Source organism: Eublepharis macularius, chromosome 14 (assembly GCF_028583425.1).
Source record: "Eublepharis macularius isolate TG4126 chromosome 14, MPM_Emac_v1.0, whole genome shotgun sequence".
NCBI classification, from domain to species: Eukaryota; Metazoa; Chordata; class Lepidosauria; order Squamata; family Eublepharidae; genus Eublepharis; species Eublepharis macularius.
In genome coordinates, this window is record NC_072803.1 from 189890 (window position 1) to 206995 (window position 17106).

Consider the following 17106-nt stretch of genomic DNA (forward strand, 5'->3'; position numbering starts at 1 on the left):
ACTGAGCATTTCTTTCCTTTAGGCCTGTGCAGTCTGAATCTCTGTTGCTGAGCGGGAGCTTTTAAAGCCTCTGGGTGGTTCTGAAGAGAAACGGGGTAAAGCAGAGTTTCTGTGAAAAACTGCTTCATGGTCGGGTGAACTAGATGATAAGCTGTCTCAGTTAAAAACTCAGGTGCTGTAGTTATCCTGGGGTGGAGTCTAGGCTTTCATTGCATATTAACTAACTACATTTTAAAACCCTTAAACCCTCAAGCCTTCCCCCAGAGAGATGGCATCTGAAACTACACAGAGCAACGAAGAAACCAGCCTCATTCTGGAGCAGTAAGTGTCAGAAGTCTTTGGTGACCTAAGAACACAGCACAGGTTGTGTTTTCGTCAGTTCTTCCTGTTGAAGGCCGGGTTAGGGTTAGGGAAGGGAAAGAAGAATGCTGCAAACACGACTGGCTACATAGATGGTGTCATCAGGAGCAGTTTGTTTTTTTGGACTATAGCTTATGCTTTCGAGATGAAGCACTTCTATCGAGAGATGATTTGCACTTCACAAGGGTAGGAAAAATATGTTTGGTAAGAGCCTTGCAAACCTGATGAGAGCTTTTAACTAAATCCTATGGGGGAAAGAGACAAAAATTCACCGCCTATAACTGGAGATGAAAACACTGAACATTTGCAGGGCATGGAACGCATGCTAGGCAACATTAGTTCGCAGGTAAGCACAGAAACAAAAACCTCAGGGCATATAACTTGTGGCAGAACGGGCGCTGGCTCTCAGTCCGGGCAACTGAGCCTCCGTCAATGGCCTGCTAGCCCCGCTATCCGCCTCCCACCGTCCCTGGTGGGCATGGCTCACCCTCTTCATCACTGCCACCACTCACTGAATTGTACACCGCCTGACTGAGGGGCAGTGAGACCCCTCTGGCTGAATTTCCCTTACTGGGAAGTGAATTCCCCAATCTTTGGGTGGGCCCTGGAGAATTGGCAACCCACCAAGGTCTGGCCTGATCCAGTTCTCCTGGGCTCCCTCCCTCCCTCCCTGTAGCATGCCAAGTGGGGGAGCTTACGTAGTCAGAGCACCACCAGGTCCTTTATATTCCAAAAAAGTATAATTTAATAACTATATACAGAGCACTATATACAAAGCAGGTAAAGGCACAACACATAAGGGTAGACCCCCCTCTCCTGTTCAGAACTCATAGGGCAGAAAATCAAACTGAACAGAACCGCTGTCTGCTTTCCCTACCACACTGTTCCCTACTCTACCTTAAGGGAGGTGGTGGTCTGAGGGAAGGTTCACCTTTTATTTCCTTTCTGCTGCCTCCCAGGCCCTCCACTTTTAGGGCCTAGGCACCCGAGTTTCACCCAGCAGCAGGAGCCTCTCCCTCTTCAACCAAGAAGGGTGACTCCCTTTTATTCCCTTTCTGCTGCCTCTCAGGCCCTCCACATTTAGGGCCCAGGCACCCGGGTTTCACCCAGCAGCAGGAGCCTCACCCTCTTCAACCAAGAAGGGTGACTCCCTTTTATTCCCTTTCTGCTGCCTCTCAGGCCCTCCACATTTAGGGCCCAGGCACCCGGGTTTCACCCAGCAGCAGGAGCCTCTCCCTCTTCAACCAAGAAGGGTGACTCCCTTTTATTCCCTTTCTGCTGCCTCTCAGGCCCTCCACATTTAGGGCCCAGGCACCCGGGTTTCACCCAGCAGCAGGAGCCTCTCCCTCTTCAACCAAGAAGGGTGACTCCCTTTTATTCCCTTTCTGCTGCCTCCCAGGCCCTACACATTTAGGGCCTAGGCACCCGGGTTTCACCCAGCAGCAGGAGCCTCTCCTTCTCCAACCAAGAAGGGTGACTCCCTTTTATTCCCTTTCTGCTGCCTCTCAGGCCCTCCACATTTAGGGCCTAGGCACCCGGGTTTCACCCAGTAGCAGGAGCCTCTCCTCCAACCAAGAAGGGTGACTCTCTTTATTCCCTTTCTGCTGCCTCTCAGGCCCTCCACATTTAGGGCCCAGGCACCCAGGTTTCACCCAGCAGCAGGAGCCTCTCCCTCTTCAACCAAGAAGGGTGACTCCCTTTTATTCCCTTTCTGCTGCCTCCCAGGCCCTCCACATTTAGGGCCTAGGCACCCGGGTTTCACCCAGCAGCAGGAGCCTCTCCTTCTCCAACAAAGAAGGGTGACTCTCTTTATTCCCTTTCTGCTGCCTCTCAGGCCCTCCACATTTAGGGCCCAGGCACTCGGGTTTCACCCAGCAGCAGGAGCCTCTCCCTCTTCAACCAAGAAGGGTGACTCCCTTTTATTCCCTTTCTGCTGCCTCCCAGGCCCTCCACACTTAGGGCCTAGGCACCCGGGTTTCACCCAGCAGCAGGAGCCTCTCCTTCTTCAACCAAGAAGGGTGACTCTCTTTATTCCCTTTCTTCTGCCTCCCAGGCCCTCCACATTTAGGGCCCAGGCACCCGGGTCTCACCCAGCAGCAGGAGCCTCTCCCTCTTCAACCAAGAAGGAGACTAACTGACTTTTCCCCCTCAGGATCGGCTGAGTCTCTCAATTCAGGCTCCACCCCTTATTTTTCCCACCCTTTCTTGGCCCGGGGCAGCTGGGAGTTGTAGTCCAGGAAGAAGGGCGTCCCACACCAAGACTCCTGCAGGCCCCTCCCTGGCCCCACAGCCCATCGACCCTCAGGGGGAACATTTCCTCCCCTTTCTTTAAAGACAGATTAACAGCAGCTGGCACTCATTTCACCCCTGGTAACCATTTCGTTACATAACTCATGGATTTCGATGTCTCCACTAAAGCACAGAGTTTGGCTAGGGATCCTGGAGGTGTTTTGCTATCTTCTGGGCATGGAACAAAACCATGGAAACAGTAATGTCTTCAAAGGGCACCGTGCCTAATTATTACAACTGTTTGATATCACTATTTAATGTCAATAACGTCACAATCCTAGAGTCTAAAGTGCACAGTGCAAAAAATGAACTCATACAGTCACATGCTCACATCCAAGAATCTAAGCAGTAAATTACAATGTATTCACATCTGAAAATCCACATATTATTAACAACACGTCAAAGAGTCTTTGAAGCTCAATTGCACATTTTTCTCTTTCTCAATTATTCAATAGAGACTTGCAGTCCAACAACATTCTTATAGCAGTGTCCTCATGTGATTTCTTTTCTAGGTGGACTCCTGCAACCAGAAGCAAGGCGGTTGCCGTCTCCTGGGTGGGAGGCCACTTAGGGACTCACAAGTCTCGATGTGAAGGAGATTAAACAGCTGTTCAGACCCACTCGACAGGAAGCCAGCACTTCTGTTGTTTCGCACTTGCTTTTACAAGAGTGTTCCACTAGCGATTATCTCTAGTTCATCTTCGTTCTTCTGTGCCTCCACACATGGGACTGCGCAGGCGCAGGCCAGCCGCCGGAGAATTTTCCATAGCTTCTATAGCTCCGAAGGGGCCGTTTGTCGCGCGCTTCAGCGACCGTTTTCCCGCCCAAACGGTCACGTGCTCCTCCAGCGACCAACGGCCCCTTCCCTCAGTTCTCTTCTTGCCGCCGCTTGGGGAGAACGTTAGCTTCGTTGCTCTGCGCTTATTGCTTGTGATTGATCTTCTGGTTTTTTGGACATCGGTTTGGACTTCGGACTTCGCTTTTTGGATACTGATTTGGACGGTAATTAAAGAACGGTTTTGACTCGGACTGGTTGACCTCTCTTATTTGCGCGCCCCTGAAGATGGCCTCAAAGGCGCTCTTCAAGCGTTGCCTGAAGTGCCATACTAAAATGGCGCAGACCGATGGCCACGACCTGTGCCTTTTTTGTCTGGGGGAGACCCATAATGTGACCGCCTGTAAAATCTGCCAGGGGTTCACGAATAAGGCCCGTCAAGATAGGCAGGCCCGGCTGAACTCCTCGCTCTGGAAAGCGGTCATGTCGACGGCAACACCGCTGCCCTCCCCCAAGGCTGGCCCAAGCCCCTCTGTCGGAGGGCGCTCGAGAGCGGGTTCGGTGTCCTCCGCCCGGTCTGCACGCCCCGCAAGTGCCGCGGCGTCGAAGACAACCTCTCCAGCGCAGGGTTCGGCGCGGCCGCCCCGAAGCGCTCCTTCCACCGCGTCGGATCCGAGAGCTGCCGCCTCGGGACCGAAGATCGTGGTTCCGAGCCCTCGGTCGGAACCGACGGCTGGGTCGATTCCGGTGGCTAAGCCGCGCTCGTCGTCATCCAGAGCTGCGTCGGTACCGAGATCTTCTTCGGAGCCACCGGCTAAGAAGAAGAAGACCAGACACCGTCATCGCTCTCCACGCTCGGTTCCGACGGAGGAGGTCATCCTGATACCGCGCACACCATCTCCTCACCTGGGCTCTCCGGTTCCGGAGGATGTGCCGGACCCGGGCGCGTTCGAGGTCGTACCATCGGCACCTTCCCCGGTAGCTGATCCAGGCCCGCCTCTGAGTCACCGGGATCGGTCGTCTTCTGGTCACCGCTCGCCAGCAGCTGCTTCCAGTCGTGAGCGACGTCGGTCCGAGGAGGGGAGTGTCGGTTCCGTGCGCTCGTTGGCCTCCCGTCATCGTCAAGCTTCGGATCTGCCTCCCGCTTTCCATTGCCAATGGGAAGGGGCTCCTGGTTTTGCATACTCGGAACCGAGGCCCTCGACCTCTAGGCAGGCATGGTTCCCTCCGCCGGCCCGGGGAGAGGAATCGCACAGTTCCGAAGGGGAGGACATCGGCAGCATCGGAGATTACGGTTCCGAGTCCTGTTCCGAGCCTTCACCGGACGACAACGTGGCGCCGAGCAGTAGTTCTCCATATGAAGATTTGAGAATCTACGCAGATCAGATGGCTCGGATGGCTCAAGCTCTAGAAATGGACATCTCCTCAGCCGTCCCCCAAACCAAGGACAAGCTGCTCAGGAGGGTCTATGCGGACAATCCTGCAACCATCGGCTTCCCCATGCTTGAGGGGATAGAGGAGATTGTCGAGAAGGTGTGGAAGGTGCCCTGTGACCAACCTGCCACCTCGAGGAGGATTGAGCAGCTTTACAAGATTAAACAGGGCACCTGGCCGTCGTTGTTGAAACACCCTCCGCCTTCATCGCTCGTCACGGAGGAGTTCCAGTCTCGCCGCTCTGGAGCACCCTCAGCGCCACCTGACAAGGAGGGAAGGAAGCTAGATGCCCTGGGTAGACGGCAGTATTCCATCGCGTCCCTAGGGCTAAGGATTGCCAACTACCAGACGATTATGGCTGGGTACCAGCTCTACCTCTGGGAAAAGTTGGCATCCTATGTTGGCAACCTCCCCCCTGAACAGAAGGCAGTGGTGTCGCTCCTGCAGACGGAAGCTGTCCGCCTGTCGAAACAACAGCTAAATGCAGGGAGCCATGCGGCCGACACGGCAGCTCGTGGGATGACTTCCGCCATCGTCCTCCGACGCCACTCATGGCTGCGGTCTACGGCCCTTTCCCAGGAAGTGAGGTCCCGGGTGGAAGGCCTGCCTTTCGAAGGGGAATCACTGTTCTCCGCATCGACCGATGAGGCCTTAAAGAAAAAGAAAGAGGACAGGCAGACGGCACGGTCCTTGGGCCTAGCTCCCACGGACAAACCCGCCTACAAGCCACGGTACACTCCCAGGTACGGCCCTTACCACTACCAGGGCAGGTACCAGCAGCAGCGGCCGAGTTACCAACCGTTCCCGGCTTATCAGCAGCGACACTACCCTCCTCAGCAGCAGCCCAGGAGGCGTAGGCCGTTCAAACCTCGTTCCTCGCAGCCTCCAGCCCAGCAGAAGGAGCAGCAGGGCCCTGGGAGGCAGTACTGAAGGGTCAACCCAGCCGTACCACCGAACTTCTCAGACAGACTGAGGCCATTCCTCTCGGAGTGGGAGTCAATAACATCTGACTCATGGGTCTTAACTATTGTTGAGAAGGGGTACGGGCTGGAATTCATTGAACTGCCGAGATGCGGTTCACCGCTGACCGCTGTCAATAACACTATGGCCGAGCTGGACACTGAAATAACATCGCTCTTGGCCAAGGGGGCTATAGGGGAAGTGCCCTATGACGGCTCTGTGAAGGGGTTCTTCTCCAGGTTCTTCCTAGTCCCCAAAAAGGACGGGGGGTTGCGTCCCATTCTGGACTTACGAGGCCTTAATGCCTATTTGAGGGTGACTAAGTTTAAAATGGTAACGTTGGCAACTGTGATTGCCCTGCTCAGGAAGGGGGATTGGTTTGCGGTCCTGGATCTGAAGGACGCATATTTTCATGTGGGGATACGTGAGGAACACAGGAAATACCTGAGCTTCGTCTACCGGCAAAGGGTTTTCCAGTACAAGGTGCTCCCCTTTGGCCTGTCCACTGCCCCACGGGTGTTCACTAAATGTGTTGCTCCTGTGGTCTCCTTCCTTCGGGAGCAGGGTTGTTCAATCTTCCCGTACCTTGATGACTGGCTCATCGTGGCTGAGTCTGAGCCCAGATTAGTCCAGGACATTGATCTGGTGCTTACCACATGCGACCGATTGGGCCTCGTGGTTAATCTGGAAAAATCTAAATTGGTCCCCAGTCGCACGGTCTCCTACATTGGTGCACTTCTGGACTCTGTGAAGGGTAAGGCTCTGCTCCCCCAGGAGAGGGCTAGATCCCTAAAGGGTCTTGTGTCCATGTTTAAGAGGAACCGTTTTCAACCGGTACGCACTATCCAGTGCTTACTGGGCCATATGGCTGCTGCCACTTCTGTAATCCCCCTCGCCAGGCTGCATTTGCGGCCTCTCCAGAACTGGTTTGTACGAAGGTATGATGCCTTTCAGCACCCTCCGTCCCTCAAGCTCTCCGTTCCTAGGAGCGTACTGTCCTCGCTGGATTGGTGGTTGTCTGAGGGCAATTTGTTTGGGGGTTTCCCTTTCGGTTATCAACATCCTGACATCACGGTGACCACTGATGCCTCTCTGCTGGGATGGGGGGCTTACTGTGGGGATGTCTGTGTCCAGGACGTCTGGACTGAAGGTGAAAAGGCGCTCCATATCAATGTTTTGGAACTAAGAGCCATTCGTTTTGCGCTTGTGTCCCTTACAGCTCTGCTGCGAAATCGTCACGTTTTGGTACAGACAGACAACACCACTGCCATGTACTACGTGAACCAGCAAGGGGGCACAGCGTCCATGACTCTCTGTCGGGAAGCCACGCTCACCTGGCAGTGGGCGGTCAAGAATGGCGTCACTCTGCGAGCCATACATGTGGCTGGGTCAGACAACGCTCGGGCGGACGCCCTGAGCAGGGTTCTGTTGATAGACCACGAATGGGAGCTCAACGACGGGTGCAGTGGGCTGATCTTCCAGATGTGGGGACACCCGGTTATAGATGTGTTCGCTACGGCGGAGAACGCCAAAGCCCAGACGTTCTGTTCCCGAGCAGGGAGCGACCCGCTCTCTATTGGGGATGCCTTCCTGTTTACGTGGAACCGGGGGTTGCATTACATGTTTCCGCCCTTCCCCTTGATAGCCAAGGTCCTGTGCAAAATAGAGGAGGACAGGACAGACTGCATCTTAGTGGCCCCATTTTGGCCGAGGCAAGTCTGGTTCCCAAGGCTCCTGCAGCTATCTCAGCGGACCTATGTGAAGCTGCCCCCTTGGCAGGATCTTTTGAAGAACGGGGACATTCTTCACCACGACCCCGGGAAGCTGCATCTGGCAGCTTGGCGGATCGTCCCTCCTCGTTGAATTTTTCTACGCAGGTGGAACGGGTCCTCCTGAATGCCCACAAGCCATCTACTCGGCGCTCTTACGAGGCCAAGTGGCGGAGGTTTGAGACCTGGGCACGTGAGAAAGGGGTGGTGCCTACGGATAGCTCCCTAGGGCTGATTTTTGACTATTTGTGCCTCCTGAGGGACCAGGGATTAAGGGTTACCTCCCTCAAGGTTCACCTGGCAGCTATCTCTTCTACCCACTCTCGAGTTGATGGTAGCACGGTTTTTTCCCACCCAAAGTCCCGCCAGTTCCTTAAGGGAATGTTCAACCTCTACCCACCAGTGTCGCCTCCTGTACCACAATGGTCACTGTCTTTGGTGCTGGCACGGCTAATGTTGCCTCCCTTCGAGCCTTTGGCGACCTGCCCCTTGGACCTGCTATCGTACAAGGTGGCATTCCTAGTGGCTATAACCTCTGCCAGGAGGGTCAGTGAGCTCTCTGCGCTAAGGTCTGATCCCCCCTTCCTTTTATTCCATCCCAATAGGGTGGTATTGCGTCCCTGCCTGGGCTTCCTGCCTAAGGTAGTGTCCACTTTTCATCTGTCGCAGGAGATATCGCTTCCTGCATTCTTTCCTCACCCCTCTTCCAAGGGGGAAAAGGCGCTGCACACTCTGGATTTGAAGAGGGCGCTAGCTTTCTATCTGGACAGGACAAAGGGCTTCCGAAAGTGTCCTCACCTGTTCGTGTGTTTTGGGGCCAAGGACAAGGGCAATAGGGCTTCCTCGCAGACTCTGTCCAGGTGGATTGTGACGGCCATTAGTAAGGCCTATTCCCTGGCTGGGGCGAGTTGCCCGCTGCAGGTTAGGGCCCATTCCACGCGGTCCCAGGCTGCCTCTTCGGCTCTCCTCCGGGGGGTTCCGTTGGCTAGCATCTGTAGGGCAGCCACCTGGTCCACGGCTGACACCTTTGTCAGGCATTATGCTGTGGATGTGGATACAGGGCGAGATGTGGCTGTGGCCAGGGCTGTATTGCATTCCCTTTTTTCCTAAGGGGTTCTGAGATGCTACGATATGATGCTACAATTTTGTAGTTGTATGTTTTATATGTATATATGCTTATATATATATTTATTGAATATATCCTTATACAAGTGGTGTATATATGGGAGTATATTGTATATATGTGTTATTTTTGTATGTATATTTGTGTATAGTTATATTTGTGTATAGTATAGTTTACACTTGTTGATGGTTCTTGTGTGATACAATAAAATTGTGTTGGACTTCACCCCACCTTCCTTATTGTGTGAAGCTTGGTACACTCCCATGTGTGGAGGCACAGAAGAACGAAGATGAAAACAGGGTTGACATACCTGTAACTTATGTTCATCGAGTTCTTCTGTGCTGACACACAACCCTCCCTCCTACCCCGCTGTGAATTCCAATGCACAATGCTGTGTGGGCTATAACAAATATTGGTGTCTATGCAGGTTGTGGCTATGTGTATTGGTTAAGCGGCGGCAAGGAGAACTGAGGGAAGGGGCCGTTGGTCGCTGGAGGAGCACGTGACCGTTTGGGCGGGAAAACGGTCGCTGAAGCGCGCGACAAACGGCCCCTTCGGAGCTATAGAAGCTATGGAAAATTCTCCGGCGGCTGGCCTGCGCCTGCGCAGTCCCATGTGTGTCAGCACAGAAGAACTCGATGAACATAAGTTACAGGTATGTCAACCCTGTTCTCCAAGTGTTTGAAAACTTTTTTAGCTTCTCTTGACCCGATTGGGAACCCAGATACCCAATTACATATTGTAATTGTGATTTGTGACTGTATGAGTTCATTTTTTGCACTGTGCACTTTAGACTCTAGGATTGTGAAGTTATTGACATTAAATAGTGATATCAAACAGTTGTAATAATTAGGCACGGTGCCCTTTAAAGACATTACTGTTCCTGCAGTTTTTTCTCTGTTCCTTGTTAGCAGCCCCGTGGGGCCCCTTTGTTTAGTTATCTTCCGGGCATGGAGCACTGGGCAGTCGGGGGGGGGGCGTAGTTGTGAATTTCCTGCATTGTGCAGGTGGTTGGACTAGATGATCCTGGAGGTCCCTTCCAACTCTAGGATTCTAAGAAGAGTTACGTGTTCTAGACGGGGCCCTGTTCAGAATTTTGGGCGAATATTGATGGACAAATCGTGGTAGTTTTTCCTCGCTGAGGTATCTTAACAATGGGGGGGTGATAATCAGATGCCCTGTTGTGCTTGCTGTTTCTGCATCCCATGGTTTGCACTGCATGATTCACTTTACCACACGTTGGAATGCGGCTTGCTTGGGACTTGGCATGAAGCCTTACAGGTGGAGGGTCCAGAGCTCAGTGAGTGAGCATCTGCTTGGCACGTAGGAGATCCCAGGCTCAGCCCTTGGAGTCTCCAGTTAAAAGGATCTGGTGTGGTGAAAGCCCTCGACTGCCAGAGTGGGACATACCGAACCTGATCAACTAGTAACTGAACGCGGTATGGCAGCTTCATGTGTTTCTCTCTCTGCAGGGTTCGTCATTACATTTCTGCCGAAGGAGCTTCCATAAAGAATGCCAAGGAGTTCTTGGTGCATCAGACCCGTTCCATGCGGAAAAGGCAAACCACCCTGAGAGCGGTTAAACAGCACTGGCGCCATGACCTGCAAAGGGCGCAAGAAGCCATGCAAGATCCAAGCCGTTCCCAGGTTCTGGAGGGTGTGCGTAGGAACCTGGAGGAAGTGAGTAGTCTTTTTGTGTCGTTATTTATGGACTTCTTTTCTGCTCTACCTTTCTCCTCGATGAGGACTCAAAGCAGCTTACATTGTCCTGTTGTCCATGTTATCCTCACATTTGCCCTGTGAGGTCGGCTAGGGTTCCTGTGAGGCAGTCCCTTGCCAGTAACTCTGGGGGCCCTCTTTGTGCTGAGGGATTTCAGGGGTCTGTAACAGAATTCTTCAAACCACATTGCAGTCTGATTGGGATGATCCAGCCAGGTCCAGGACACCAAGTGGTTTGGTCCTCTCTGTGGAGTACGGTTCTCTCTCTCTCTGTTCCTGCAGTCGGAGTTGGCCAGTCTGAACTGACCTCTCCAGGGTAATGCTGACCTCCAGAGCTGCAGGACCTGGGATGTTGGTGACAGATCTTGGGGAATCAAAAGAATGCTGCCGTCTCATGCATTTGGGCACCGTCATCCACAAATGCAGTTACTTAGCCACTGCTGCTTTCTGTCTGAACCTTGAGCAGCAGCGGCGGCAGCAGCACTTCTCTGCACCCAACAGCCCCAGCCCTGCTTGCAGGCCTTTCCTGAGGCAGGTCCCATGAGAGGGTGAGGAAAGCCTCTGCCCTGATACTTCTCAGGGGAGGCTGCAAAGCTGACCATGGGATCCATTGCAGAACTGCCACTGAGCCAGCACAGCATAGTGGCCGGAGTGATGGACCAGGATCTGGGTGACCCAAGTTTGCACCCCTGCTCTGCCACGGAAGCTCGCTGGGTGACCTTGAGGAGGTCACACAAGCTCTCAGCTTACCTACGTCTTGCAGGGTTTGCATTGTAACAAACCCTGAGCCAGTGGCATGGTGGGTGGGTGGGTAAGGGGAAGCAGAAGTCTCTGCGGGCAGGTGGTGGGCTATGAGTGGGGTGGAGTGGGGTTTGCTGCTGCCACTCCTTGACCCTGTGGGGCTGATGCAGTACTCTACAGTGGGGGGTGGAACTCTTGCTCCCTCCCCCCCCCCCATGCTGCTGGGGGAGCAGGCTGGGAGGGTGTGGAGAAGGAGCTGGTTGGACCAGTAGCTGCCGTGCCAGTGAGACAGCAAGAGGGCAAGATGGGATCCGTGCCCAATACGTCTTGTGGGTTGCTACTTATAGATTTTATTAATAAGTAAATTGCTGCCCACCGTCTTGCTGCCAGAACCGAAAGGGCCTTTGTAGTAAAACAGACTTTCTGCTGAAATATTCACAAGGTACCTTTTCACACAGGAAGCGAAGCAGTTGGATGAAATGAAGTCTGCCATGAGGAGGGGGCAAGCTCTGCTGAAGAAGAAGGAGGAGAAGCTCGGCCAGCTGGAATCATCCTTGCTGGAAGAGGTGATGAGCAGCAGTTCCTCCTGGTGCAGCAGCGAGTCTGGAACAGGGGACGGGCGAGTCATTCCGGGGGACCTCAGCCTGGGCAGAAGGAGCCCTCCCAAGCTTCCAGTAGACAGCCCAAGAGGAATCCCAGCCCTCGCTGCTGCTGCTCATCCCTGTGGGCGCCCCCTCTGCTGTTTCCTGTGGGGATTTCCTGTGACCTGGTTGCTCATTTCTGTGTCTTGAACAAGGGGGCTGGGGGAGCGGGCAGGTCTGCCATTCTCCAGAATCCCAGCCCTGCCTTCTCAGTGGCTGTGGCTGGAGTGATACGCCTGCTGCCCACCTTTGCCCTTGAACCACGGGAGCAGGAAGGGGTGTGCTGGAGCAAATGGTGAGGACAGCCTCTCTGCCTTCTCTCCTGAAGCTCTCTGAGGAAGATACGCTACAGGGAACAGCATGCAAGAAGGTGGTGACCTTCGACATCAGCGACTCCGAAGACTCGTGTAGTAGGGGGAGGAAAGCAGAGGAGCCTCTCCGCAGAAGTAAGAGGAGCATCCCAGTGCCAGTTGCCAAGGTCCATTTGGAACATGTGGCGTGGCGGGGGCCAGGGGTTCGCCCGCTGCTTTTAAAGCCTCGTTAGAGAATCCCTTCTATGGGGGCCAATTAGAATGGCGCTTTGATGCATTCTCTTTCCTTGATGCTGCCACCAGTCGTTCCAAGCTGCCAAGCAGCACTCTTGCTTGTGGTTTGTTTCCCTCCTCCTCCTGCTGGCAGAAAGAAGGGGTGGGGTGGGAGACTCTAGCCCCTAAACAGATGTGGTTCCCAGCTCTGGAACTCCCGTCCTTGGGCACTCAGAGTGTTTCATTACATCCAGTCTTTTCTGGAGGTTTTAGCTCCTGTTCTTCAGACCGGGAGGGGCGGGGGGGGGGGGCTGGCAGTCTTTTCATATCCAACAGCTCTTTGCACCCAGAAAGTGCCGTCCCCTTGTGCTGCCAGATACTCTGTTGTGGGCCCTGAAGACTTGTAGACCATGAAATACCTGCCCCTTCCCTCATGGGTCTGCTCTTTTCCCCTTCCCTGCAGCAATTGACTTGAAACCAGACCTGCAGTTTCCCCACTCTGACAAGATCCAGTACTTGACTGAGTCCCTGCGGCGCATCACCCATGACTTGGACAGTGTCCTCAGCCTTCTGAGCACCTTCAGCAACCAGCAGCCCTCTCACTCCACTCCCCCCCAGGGACCACTGCCCCCACTGCTGCCGAGGGATGGCATTCCTCTGGCTGCCTACCTCTCCCTGGCGCGTGCCCATTCTACCACACCATTGGGACCTTCTGCTGGGCCCCCTTTGACTCGCCAGTGGCCCTGGAGTGCTGGCTTGGGTCCCAGGCTTGCAACATCTACTGGTCAGGCTGTGGACAGCATGTTGGCAGAGAAGTGGTGCAAGTATTTCCCAGGTGAGGAGCTTTGGGGCATCTGGTTTACATGTAACTATTCTGAAGCTCTTTCCCCATTCCTCACCTCCCAGGAAAAAGAAAGCACATCTGACAGCTGGAACACACAGGGCCATGCTGGGGAGCAGGGGAGAAGGACGGGTTGGTGGGGATCATCAGTGAGTGGCGCGCTTCTGTGCGGGTGCTGCTGAGAGATTTTCCCTCCCTGGGCCTCTTGGTAGTGGCAACAGCACCAACGTGCCTTGAATGCTCAGTGTTTCCAAGTATGGTGGCCATAAGGGCCATGCAGCCTAGAAAGGTCAAGTCTGGAAATGCAGCTTGGGCATGACTTCTGGGATTCTGCCTTCGCTTGGCTTTTAGGGCACCTTTTCTCCTCCCTTGGAGGTTGTGGATTTGGAATAAAAAGTAGGCTGTGTGATGAGTGATTGAAATATGTTAGCTTATGCGGAAATGTTTCTTGCTCATACCCGTGCAGCTTTACAGCGACCGGCACACAAGGGCGGGGAAGATGGGCCCAAGAAGGCTCTGGGCTGAGCTTGAAAGTGAATTGTGTGATCTGTTCTAGGTGGCTTCTCCTTGCCCTGCAGAACTCCCGGCTCTCTGGATGGCAAGCTGGGTTGTATGGCATCTGGGTAAGTACGCTCTTCACTGCCCAGTCCGGCTCTCCTCAGTAGGACAATGGCTCACCTAGGCATCTTGTCCCATCACAGTGGCCAGGTTCGCATCCCTGAAGTTGCCCTTTCAGCCTTCTGTGTGGTCCCTTCACATGGAATTTCTCATCCTGCCTCTCTGAGATGGCTGGACTTAGAGCAGCCATTTTGTGTGGCAAAGCAACTGGTTTCTCTGCTCTCCTCAAGATGTCTTTGCATGATGAGAGTGGCAGAGCAAAGGAAGCCCTTTTGTTCAGGCCACACAGCCCGAGGCATCTGCTGGGGCACCCCTTTCTCTCCTCGGGAAAGGAGTTCGCTTGACAGTCTCCTGGTAATAGCACAACGAAAGCTCCTTCCAGCTTGGCCTCTGGGGAGAGGGAGCTGGGGCTGCCCCTCCCCCGCCACACACGTTGGCTTGTTTGCAGCACTGTTTTGATAGACTTCCTGGGGGCGGGGGCGGGGAGAGGCTTCCGCCATTCCTCTTTCCACCAGGAAGGCTGTGCTCCTCAGTGATTCCTCTCCATCCTCCTCCTCCTTGGCAGCGAGCAAGTTTGCCTGTTCCAGCAGCGCCATTTCCAGGCCCATGAGACGGAAAAGCCGAATATCCAGGGTATGATTGAAGCCAACAAGAAATGGCTGGAAAGTTTCAGGCACGATTCCAGAGTGTATCCTTTTGCAGGGCTCTTACTCCGCTCTAAGGATAGAGCCCCTTAGGATCTGTAGGGGGGTGGCGAGGGAGAGGGCACCTCGAAGGCTGCCTGCGGGACAAAGACCAGCTGTCTGTCCCCGTGGGTCACCTCGCGAGAGGAGGAGAGTGAACATCCCCCAGGGAGTGCTGGCGTTGTACCGAAGAGGCCGTGAAGCTGCCCCTGCCCAGCAGCTTCAGGGTGGTGCTGGATGTGCTCGTTGGCAGGGGGTGGGGGTGGGAGGGAGCGGCAGGGGCGGGATGGCCTTTGCCCTCTGCTTGTTTGTGCTTCCTTGGCGAGGCTGTCCTGGAGCAGCTTCCCTCCCTGCCATTCAGGAGCACTTCTGCCACGGCCTTTTGTTTTTCCTTTACCCACCCGCCAGCCCTCTCTTGCCAAGCTCACCAAAGTCAGCAGCCAGCCCCGCTGGCCCTGTGCAGCTTGGCTTGGATGACAGCAACCAAATCAAGGTCTTCCACTTCTAAACCATGGCTGCGGAGCAGGGAAAATGGCTGGAGAGTTTCTGGCCTTGTCACAATTCCCAGGCCTGCCCTACTTAACAGCCAAATCTTGATGACGTTGTTGAGAATACACGGCATCATCTCTGTTCCTGCAGCCTCTGTGCATGGTTTGGTTTTATCCCCAAAGAACACCAGTCCTGAATCCCCAAGAAACAGAGCCGGAAGGCTAATCCTAACTCTGTGGCAAATACACAGGTTAGTGCGTATGCGAGTTGATGGCTGTACCAACCCGCAGTTTAGAAGGCGAGTCAGCCCAGGGAGGGAAGTCAGTCACTCCATCAGGGGTGGGGGTGAGTTCCAGGTGGAAGGTGCCCGTTGGCACAATCAGCGGAATAGCTGAGCCAAGCAGACAGCTCAGGACTTCTGAGAATTTGACAGAATTCAGGTTTGAATACTATGGCAGAATGTTCTGTCAGTTTGCCCAGAGGCCAGCTATCTCAGAAGAAACATTTCTCTGCCCTCGTTCTGATTTACGGGATAGAAACTGCAAAGGGGAACCATGAGCCACTTAAGATCGTTATTTCTCTTCTCCAGTCGCTGCCCTGTCCTCGCTCCCCCCCACCCCCCTTCAGCCAGGCACATCTGCCGCTTGAGTGATAGATGGCTGCTCTTAGCTTCTCCCAGCAGTTTCTGTGGCTGTGAAGGGCAGAACCAGGCTTCCCCCGCCCCGTCCATGTTGGAGGGCATATCACCATAAAATCGCCCCAAATGCTCGGTCTTCTTAGATTTGGGGGAGGTGTTCTCAGGGCTGGGCTTTGCGTTTGCCGTGAGGTAAGACCTGGTGATTCTACAGCAGCAGCAGCAGCAGCAGCAGCAGAGATTGCTCTTCCAGTGCTGTTGGAGACTCTGTAGTTGTGTTCCTCGCACGTCACCCACTCAGATGATACCGAAGGCTGATGCTTGCCTGGTGGCACTGCCAGTTGGGATGGAAGAGCAAAAGAGAGATTGCGGAGCATGTTCCTTTTCAGGCCCTCATGCTGAATGGAGGCACAGTCCTTCCTGAAGCTTCCTCTGTTGAGTCAAGTTTCGAGCATTTTCCTTCTTTGCTGGATGCTACCACAACCAATGGGCACATATACCTAATCTTATTCTGGATGGGGTGACCAGTCCTGGGTGATCTAGCATCCCCTAGAGGTTGGGCTGCCAGAGTGCCCATGCTTGGTGCCCGGTTCTGACCCAGCTTCCTGCAGCTCTCCTTGCTGGCAGTCGGGCGTTCTGGAGTGGAGATCACGGCTGTCCGTTGGGCCGAGCAGCTGCCCTCCTGTGTGTTCAGCCACCCCTTTCTGGGGCATATTTGAACAGTAGGACAGGGTGATATTTTTGGCATGTGTCAAAGTGTATCTTTCTATAAAAAGCTTTTCATCTTTGTATACCAATTAAATCAACGGTTTTGCATAACTCTGGTGGTCTGTCCATTTTCCTCTCCGCTGTAATGGTGTGTGGTAATTTCTCCACTCTCCCAACAGCCTTCCACTGGGTTCTGCAGGGGAGAAGAGTTGGTGTGCCTTTTCCCCCATCACCCACCACCATGAAGTTGACTTCTTGAACCAGCCGAAGTGTGCACAATTCTGCTCACAGGAGTTTATTAGTAATAGAGAAGCTTTTTTGTGCTTCTCCAGTTTTCAGCTGCAATTCAGTTGGCCGCTTGCTGAGCATGTAATCCCTGGGAAGGCACTTGAAGCCACTGGCCCCTCTGCGACTTTATAATCCCTGATCTGTTAGTGTGTGTGTGTGAGAGGGAGGGAGGGAGGGAGGGGTGTGTGTGACATGCCCTAAGCTCAGAGATTAAAAGCTCCAAAGGACAAACAGGCATTTCCACCAAGGCGGGCTTTCTCCCAAAGCTCATCAGGTCGTTGGGAGACTGACTGCTCTGTCCCAGCGCCCAAGGAGTCCTTCCTCACAGACCAACCTGGGTCAAGTGGGCCTCTTGCAGGGGGCTTCCTTCACCATGCTGGCCACACTGATGACTGCACTGTTCTTCATGGTGAAAGCTTTGAGGCAGGTAAGGATCTCTTGACTTTAGAGGCAGGCCTGAAAGGAGGTGGAGGGTTCCTGCCTTATGGCTTGTGGCTGTGCTGGCTTTAC

General features: G+C 54.0%; 1 protein-coding gene across 4 annotated transcripts in view; it reads left to right on the forward strand.

Moving 5' to 3' along the window:
* The window catches only part of CEP164 (centrosomal protein 164), a 112491-nt gene extending 95748 nt beyond the window's left edge, over positions 1–16743 (forward strand). For 3 of the 4 annotated variants that reach the window (XM_054998624.1, XM_054998625.1, XM_054998626.1), the window contains 8 exons: positions 254–321; positions 10183–10390; positions 11629–11736; positions 12140–12257; positions 12799–13170; positions 13733–13799; positions 14360–14482; positions 14886–16419. In XM_054998624.1, coding sequence (XP_054854599.1) covers positions 254–321; positions 10183–10390; positions 11629–11736; positions 12140–12257; positions 12799–13170; positions 13733–13799; positions 14360–14482; positions 14886–14985 — 1164 coding nt within the window. In that variant the 3' untranslated portion in view covers positions 14986–16419. Of the gene's footprint in view, positions 1–253; positions 322–10182; positions 10391–11628; positions 11737–12139; positions 12258–12798; positions 13171–13732; positions 13800–14359; positions 14483–14885; positions 16420–16487 lie in introns of those variants that run through there. The other variant, XR_008598236.1, reaches the window with a different exon arrangement.
* Positions 16744–17106: the final 363 nt, after the last annotated feature.